Source organism: Arvicanthis niloticus, chromosome 14 (assembly GCF_011762505.2).
Source record: "Arvicanthis niloticus isolate mArvNil1 chromosome 14, mArvNil1.pat.X, whole genome shotgun sequence".
Taxonomy (NCBI): Eukaryota; Metazoa; Chordata; class Mammalia; order Rodentia; family Muridae; genus Arvicanthis; species Arvicanthis niloticus.
The window spans coordinates 28,470,765-28,479,515 of record NC_047671.1 but is presented as its reverse complement, the minus strand read 5'-3'; the positions used below and the strand labels follow the sequence as shown (position 1 = coordinate 28,479,515).

Here is an 8,751-nt window from a genome sequence, read left to right as displayed (position 1 = left end):
ACATCGCTACAAGGAAAGAAACAGTGTCTTCTGGACACTGCAGGACAGCTCCACATATGAACAGTGATTGAGACAGCACATGTGACACCTGTCTAACCCAAGCCAGACCAAATCCCAGCAGGACAGGGAAAGTCAGGAATTGAGAGGTACATGAATTTCCTTGCAAGGAAATAAGGTTGTAGTCAGAGGGGAGAGATGTGTTGTATCTTGGTTAAGACTAACTTTGATTGGCATCTCTGTACAGGAGCCCAGACAATGTGTTGTGGAACTTCAGTTCAGGCTGCATTTGTGGAGGAAATGCATCAGGAAAATGATCTTTCAAGGGTGTCTTGTAGCCTAGTTAGTAGGCTCCTTCTCTGTGTTCCACCTCAGTTTCCAAGTCCAACATTCAACATACTTTATCATTTTAAAATTGTCTAGGTTTTTCTGTCAAGAAAAAAAATGTTAATAGGATGAAAGACCACTGTAGTTTGATATTTCACTTTCAGCTTCTTGGAATCTTATTCATCTTATTCACGTTCTTCTATGATTAGCCAGCACACACCTAGAGAGGAGGAAAATAAATCAGAAGCCTATAGAAGTCCCGTCCAACCACCTTGCACCTGCGCCTTTCCTCAGAGGAAGCACAACTGGGCTTCTCATAAGGAGACTGGAGCAGAATTGAGTGCTACCTGCAGCTGAACTATAGTGTGTGAATCCAGGAGACACAGGAGTTTCCGGTAAGTGGGCAGGAGTATTCAGATCTAACTTCTAACCTTCACCATCTCTTTTCTCTAAAGAGCTAATAAGTAACAAGACATTTAGAAAGATGCCCAGATACTGGAAATCCTCATCTTGGAAGCTAGGGTGCAATGGTGGGAGGTGGGCAGGACTGGCTTGTGAATGGTCTTTACTCACATCATTCAAGATGAGGGACCTTGAAGAAATAATCTGGATGTTGGATTTAGTAAAATTTATCCAATTGATTTACTTACTTCTTATTCCTATCCTTAAAATGATTGCAATGGATGCCAGGTAATAGAATATCTATGCAGTGTGTATGAGATTTATTATATCTCGGGCTCAAATTGCTTCCAGCTCAGCATCAAATATTTAATTCCTAACATCCCGTGGAGACTGACCTGGCATGAAAAGGTCTCTCTGCATGCTGCTTCTGATGGATCAAGCTGTGAGAATTTGTGGACGAAGAATCATGGTCATTGTGGTTTTCTTTATCACTAAGCATGAGTGCTAAGGGTCTTCTCTGCATCTGTGAGGAGCATGAGCTGTGTCAGGGTGAGATGACAGCTGTCATTTAAGCAGGCTTCCTTTTGTAATGCTGGCTGTGATACAGCCTTCTTGTCTGCTGTGTTCATCTTTTTTGGGAAGACCTTACAGATGCCTATTACTTTGGAGTCTGCATCACAAAACCAGGAGCAAGAATAGAAAGACTGGGAGGAGGAAACTGAAGGGTTGAGAACAGCTCATGTTCTTTCCTAAACCCTGCCTAACTGAAACAGAGCATACAGAAAGGTAGTAAAATAAATAACCAGATGGCTACTGGGAGAGAACATCAAGGAGGAAGCGGTCACTATATAGAAAGTCCTGAGATGGAGAGGACAGACCATGATGCCAGGGTGGCTGGAATTCTGACACCAGCAGCTCCAGAGGTGTAATAATTAAACTCGAAGGTTGTGTTGTATGTAGCGTTATAATGTACACCTAATAAAGTTTTCCTCAGTGAAATAGGGATCCTAGTGTTGCCTCTTGGAATTGCTTTCACATGGCAGGACTTCAGTGTCATTAGGTAACTCTGGTTATTTGATAATCAATGTTGTGGCAAGAACAGTCACAGGAAATACAGTAATCTTGGTACCTATAATCGAATCTGGGACTGAGGAGGTCTAGCAGAAGACAATGTAGGAGGAATGATCACTTGTGAGTGGATTTGGAATACAATTTAAGTCTACATACTGACTTGATATGGGTAAGACAGAAAGAGGAGGCCCCAAGGTAACAAGAGGCCAGGGGTTGGAGTGGGGGATTTCTGTTTCCTTAAGGGATGGTGAGGTCCATTGTGCTGCCATGGGAGGTCTTGTAGGCAGGTTTGTGAAAAATAAAGAGCAGAAATATGAACTCTGAACTAATTACCCAACTGTCAAACTCAGGTCTTTCAGCCTGGCAGCAAGTGTATTTACCTGCTGAGCCAATTTGAGGGACTTGATATTTATTTTTTGTGACATGATCTTAAGTAGCCCAGGCTATCCCCTAATTCATTGTGTACTAAGGATGACCTTAAAGTACTCATCAACTTAGCTCAACCTCATGAGTACCAGAGTTATAGAAATCCACAACCACATGCATTTGGTGAGGTCTTGGGCAATGAGCCTAGGACCTAACTCATACTGAGAAAGCATTCCAACAATTGACCTATGTATCCGCAGTGCACAGTTGGATTATTTTCATAAAATACACAGTTTAAAAGAGAACAGTGGATCTAAATGATGACTTGAGGACACTGAAATATTGGACTGACTAATGGATTTTAACAAGGACTTTAAGGGTAAAGAAGTTTTATATTATTACAAGTTGACATTCCTCAAGATGAGTTCCAATCCATGAATAAAACAGAAGGAAAGTAAATTCTAGGCAAATTAAAAATTATTCCAACCAAATTTATTACCTGGATTTACTGACATCTTTTGAAAACAAAAATATAACAGACAAATATTTATGTGATCATTGCAGATTTGGCATTGATAAAACACTAATGTTGATTATTATTCATTTTTACTTGGTTTTGAGTTTGAGAAACTAGAAGTATGTTGATTAAGCTCCCACACATTTGAAGGCACACACTGAGGGACTTGTGCACAGATAGAGAAGACATTTGATTTCGTACAGAATACTCCAGTCAGGTTAGATGCAGCACGGTTGCTTGTGTTTTTATAGTTGCTGATGCTGGCTCTGGGACACATGAAGATTTTTATATTATTTCCTGTTACTTTACTTAAGCTTTAATTCTTCCATACTTAAGGGATTAATTGAGAGATAGTAGATACCTGGTACCTGTTCTAGTTTGCTTTATATTGCTGTGAAAAAACACTATGACAAAAAGTATTTGGGGGAGAAAAGTGTTTTGTGGGGCCTATACATTGTGATCAGAGTCCATCACAGAGAAAAATCAGGGCAGAAGCTCAAGCAGGAACAATAAGTGAATGCTGCTTATTGGTTTGCTCCCCATAGTTGGATCATTTGCTTTAATTCACAACCCAGAACTGTAGTAAGCCGCTGTTTCAGTGGCTACACATTTGCATTTCCAAGATGGCCCTGGCCGCGTGTATCTGCGCAGTTGCTAGGCAGATAGGCATGCCAAGTCACTGCCAATCCCAAGGCATATTGGGTGGTGAGCGAACAGCCAATCAGAAGTGAATACGTCACTCTAGATTGTACTTAAGCGGGACCCCTTCCTCAGCTCTCCCCTTCCGCGCCTCTCCGCGTTTCCCACGTGTGTGAGAAAGATTAAAAAGCCTCATTTTTGCAGTAACTACCTGATCTCTGCGTCTCGTGATTTCTCCACGAATGCAAGGCTCACAGGGGGGCGCGTTAGACAGAACCACCTGCCCAGGGATGGTAACACCCACACTGGGCTAGGACCTCCCACATCAATCCTCAATCAAGAAAATGTCCCACTACCTGGGGCCTCAAGTCCCTTAGGGGTTAGATGCATCTTCTCTCACTGAGTCAAGACCCAGCAGTCCTCTGCTGTATATGTGTTGAGGTCTGGTGGGGTGGGGTGGGAGTGGGGACATCCTCTTGGAGATGGGGGTGGGAGAGGTATGGGATATGGAACAGTCAGAGGACAGACCAGGGAAGAGATAAAGATGGGACTGTAAAAAAAAAAAAGATTAATGAATATAAAAATAAAGAAAGAAAATGTCCCATTGGCATGCCCCAAGTTCAGTCTGATAGAGGCAATTTCTCAACCAAGGTTTCCACTACCAAGAAGAGTTTAGATTGTATCTAGTTGACAAAGAATAACCAGCACAATATATATGGGTACTAGTCAATATCAGAACATAACTGAGACATACAGAACACAGTGAGAAGCAAAAAAGCATATTCTATATCTTACAATTTATTCTCTCTCTTCCTTCTTTCAGTGCCTTTTTTTCTCACAATCATGGGTCAGCACTCCTCTACACCTAAGGAGGAAGACTATAGAAATTTGGATTTCAACTTCACTGAATATTTTAGGAAGTATAAGCCAGAAATCAAAATCATTTCTGAGGAAACCATCCATTCAATAGACTTATGCATTAGAAAGGGGGACCTTAATGGGGCAAGATCTATAATCAGTGATGTATTAAAAATTATTGATAATGCCCCAATAAATATTGCTGTGACAGGAGAGTCTGGAGGAGGGAAGTCCAGCTTCATCAATGCCCTGATAGGGATTGGACCTGAAGACAAAGGTGCAGCTGAAGTTGGGGTAATAGAGACAACTATGAAGAGAACACCTTACAAACATCCCAAAATTAAAACTTTGACCTTTTGGGACCTGCCTGGTGTTGGAACTCAGAAATTCCCACCAAAAGCTTACCTGGAGGAAGTGAAATTTGAAGAATATAATTTTTTCATTATTGTTTCTGCCACACGTTTTACAAAACTTGAACTAGACCTTGCCCAAGCAATCGGAATTATGAAAAAGAATTACTACCTTGTGAGAACCAAGGTGGACGTTGATTTAGAAAATGAAAAGAGATTCAAACCACATATTTTTGAGAGAGAAAAGACCCTGAGTCAGATCCGAAGCTACTCTGTGAATACCTTTAGTGACAGTAAAATGGCTGTACCGCAGATTTTCTTGATCTCTAACTATGATTTATCTGACTATGATTTTCCAGTCCTGATGGATACCCTGATTAAGGATCTGCCTGTTCTAAAGCGCCACAATTTTATGCTTTCTCTGCCTGACATTACAGAGGCAGCCATTGACAGAAAGAACAAGGCTATCCAGCAGTTTGCCTACCTAGAGGCCTTCAAGACTATGTTTTTGGCAACCCATCCTGAAGCAGGCATCCCCAGGGATAATGATGTGGAGAAGCTAAAGAAGAGTTTAAACCACTATCGACAACTCTTTGGGATAGATGATGAATCTCTGGAGTTTATGGCTAAGGATTTCCAAGTTCCTGTAGGACATCTAAAAGAATACATTAAGTCTCCAAATTTGTTGAACACTAAGAGACAGGAAGTATTACTAGAAGAGCTTTTGAAAAGTTTAGAGAAATTTAAATCAGCTTATGGTTGGCTCACTGCAATAAAACTTTACATCTGGAAAACGTTTTATTTACGACAACATTTCGTCAACATAGTGACTGAAGATGCCAAAGTTCTTCTTCAATGGACAAATTCAAAAAAATAATTCAAACTCAACTTATCCACAGCTTCTGACCCTGACAACATCAAGTGGTCAATACCAGGAAGTCACTAGGGAAATCCCTCTCTGATATCTTTTCTTTACAGCCAATCCACTACCACCATGGGAAAAACTGAGGATAAAGACCATGTGACTAAATATGTCAGAATTTGACAATCTCCAGTCCTTCTTCAATTCTTTAATTTCCCCCATATCCTTTTCTCTTTTACCTACACATACATACTTGAATACATACACACTTGCACACCCACATGCACACACAAAAATACACCAGCAAACATGCAAATGCATACACATAAAAGATACAATATGTGTTTTGTAGCCATTTTCTCCTAATCAAAACATCCTAACAAAGTGTAGGAAGCTATGGTCTCTATGCTCAGTACATAAAACATTTGGCATGTTTGCTGGTTTGAATATGTATGGCCCCATAGACTCACTTGTTTGAATGTTTGATCCATAAGAAGAGACAATACTAGGAGGTGTGGCCTTGTCAGAATAGGTGTTGCTCACTGGGAGAAGTAGGGGTATTTCAGGTCTCATGGATGTACAATGTATACCCAGTTTTGTACACAGTCTCTTTCTGCTGCCTGTGAATCAAGATGTAGACCTCTCGGCTCCTCCAGACCCATATCTGCCTGCACACTGACATGTTTCCCACCATGATGAAAATGGAATAATCCTCTGAACTGGGAGCCAGCCCCAATTAAATACTTTCCTTTATAAGAGTAGCCTTGGTCATGATGTCTCTTCACAGCAATAGAAACCCAAAGACAAAAATTGTCACCAGGGACCTGGGTATTGCTGTGATAGGTCTAACAATCCTTTCATTTGGAGGAATTTGGACTTTGGGACTTTGTGTTGGGAAAGCAGTAGAAGGCTCTAAGAGATATTTAATGGGCCATACTAGTAAGGACACAGAAGACATTGTTGCTGGGGGTGGCTTAATATTTGAGTCCTAGATTAAGAGCTTTCAGAGAAGCATTTTAGTACATTGCCTAGACATCATCCTTGTGTTATTTTGGTGAAGAATGTGGTTGCTTTTTGCCCTTGTCCAAAGACTCGGCCTAAGGCTAAAGTCAAAAGATTTAGATTAATTGCGTTGGCAAAGGAAACTTGAAAACAACCCAACATAGACACTGTCCTGTGGTTCATTTTTAAAGACCATTTTGATAAAACAGTGCAAACTGAGAAAGGAAAAAAAAATTGTATGGATCAAGGACTAAAGGGGCACCAGGAAGTAGAAAGGAGCTAAATCCTTTCTTCAAGGAGATGAACAGATTAAAATATTAAATATAATTAAGGGAGTGGTAACCTCAGGGCAAGATCTCACCCAGATAAGCTTCCCTTTTATAAAAAGGAATTAAAGAAAAGCTTAGGTCCAGCTTTTATTCCCAGCACTCAGGTGACAGGGGCATGCACATCTCTGAGTCAGTCCACAGAACAAGTTCCAGGAGAGCCAAGTGGCAGACACCATGAAGGAAGAACTGCTGTGGACAAATGAGCTTCCTAGAGATGGCCCACTGTTTTCTTCAGCTACTATGGGTGTAAACTGGAGAGGCCCAGCCCCAGGGACTTGATTTCAGGATTGCTGCTTGCTACTGATGTGCCTTCTCATGTTTGTCATTGCTATACTCCTCCTATATCTCTAGCATGCTGTGATTGCACAAGGGGAGGACCTCAGAGTCTATAGCCTGGTGTATTCCTTCCTGGGTGGTAGCCCACTCTATTGGGCAATTTTCTTGCAGATCAGCATGAAGATGAACATTTAGGAGATAATATTATGAAGATTAACTAATGATTTTATAGAATTCGTGGTTTGATTTAACTAGTTTAAGGAAGTTAGAGTACTTGATAGAGAGTGTAAGGAGATGATTTGAGTTGTTTTGCCTGAAATATATGAAAAAGTAAGGAACAAGAATAGAATATGCCCTTTCCCTGTAGAATAGTAAACAAAGGCTGCATAGGTGAGAAAAGGAGCACAGTGAGCTTTCATGGCTTACAAGTACATAATTGTACTAGAGAGAAAAATAGACTTGGGACAAGTTAATGGTTGAAGAAAACATTTCATTCTAGGTTGGGTCTCAGTTCCTGTATATTGTGATCTAGGGATGCAGTCACTGTGTGCAACTGGAAACCAATTCTACAATCCAGCTAGCTGTCTATTTTTGGCAATAACACCATTCTCTATATTAAATTTGTGATTATAGGTAATATTGTAGTATCGATGATCATATAAAGAACTTAAAATATACTAAAAGTTTAATAAGAAAGGGTATTGTGGGACTGGGGAGAGGATGGCTCCATGGTTAAGGGTGTTGCCTGCTAACCCGGAGGACCTGAGTTCAATCCCCTGAGCTCACATGGAAGAAGCTGAAAATAAACTCCCACAAATTGTCCTCTATCTTCTAAACACTAACTATGGAAAGTGTACACTCTAATACATGCACACAGAGACAGACACATGTAATGGAAAAAAATGTAAAACATAAGGAAATAAAAATTTTAAAATGAGAAAGCATCGTGATATCTTTTAGGAAAGAATGCAACTCAGAAGCACCAAGAGAGATGGAAGGAAATAAAAAGAATTCTATTAAACTCTGTCATATTTTGTTTTGTTTTGTTTTGTTTTGTTTTGTTTTGTTTTTGTGGGCTCCCTGATGGTGCAAGGGATTAATGGCTATAATTAAGAAGAGAGGAGTTGAGGAGCTGGGGAAAGGGCTCAGTGGCCAACTGTCTGCTGCTCACTAGCATGACAACTTCAGTTCAGACCCACGGCACCCACAAAGAAAGCTGAGTGGAATGATGTGTACCTGTAATGCCAGGACGGGGAGGTAGACAAGGGAGGATTCCAAGAAATCACAGGCTACCTACTCTGGACAACAGATGAACTCAAAAGTCATTGAAAAACTCTCTCAAGTGTTGGGGGCTGACTTTTAGCAGAAAGTGGCTATCAGCTTTGCAGCCATCTTGAGCCATGTACCCTAACATGAGACTTGGATTACAGTAGCCTACAACAGCTGAACACACTCTGATAATCTTGGTTTAGTTACCTTGGGTGTGTGAGATTAAAGGTGTGTAACTTAAGAGTGTGATTTAGAAGTGTAGAGATCAGATTTAGAGACAAGACCTAAGGGCATGATTAAAGGTGTGACCAAAAGGCATGGCTTAGAAGTGAGACATATAAAGGCGAGAGGCAGACAGAAGAGAGAGGAGAGAATCAGACACTTTTAGGAGACTCTTTAGATATACTCTTTAGGGAGACTCTTTAGAGTATAGCTAGACTTGGGACTCGGACTAAGAACTAAGAAGAGAGACTGAAGAATAAATGG

General features: G+C 40.7%; 1 protein-coding gene across 1 annotated transcript; it reads left to right on the top strand.

The window, feature by feature from the left end:
* The first annotated feature begins 4,158 nt into the window (after positions 1 to 4,158).
* On the top strand, positions 4,159 to 7,973 carry LOC117720219 (interferon-inducible GTPase 1-like). Its single transcript, XM_034518702.2, has one exon. The coding sequence runs from the start codon at positions 4,163 to 4,165 to the stop codon at positions 5,402 to 5,404; it is 1,242 nt and encodes a 413-aa protein (XP_034374593.1). The 5' UTR covers positions 4,159 to 4,162; the 3' UTR covers positions 5,405 to 7,973.
* The last annotated feature ends 778 nt before the right edge of the window (positions 7,974 to 8,751 follow it).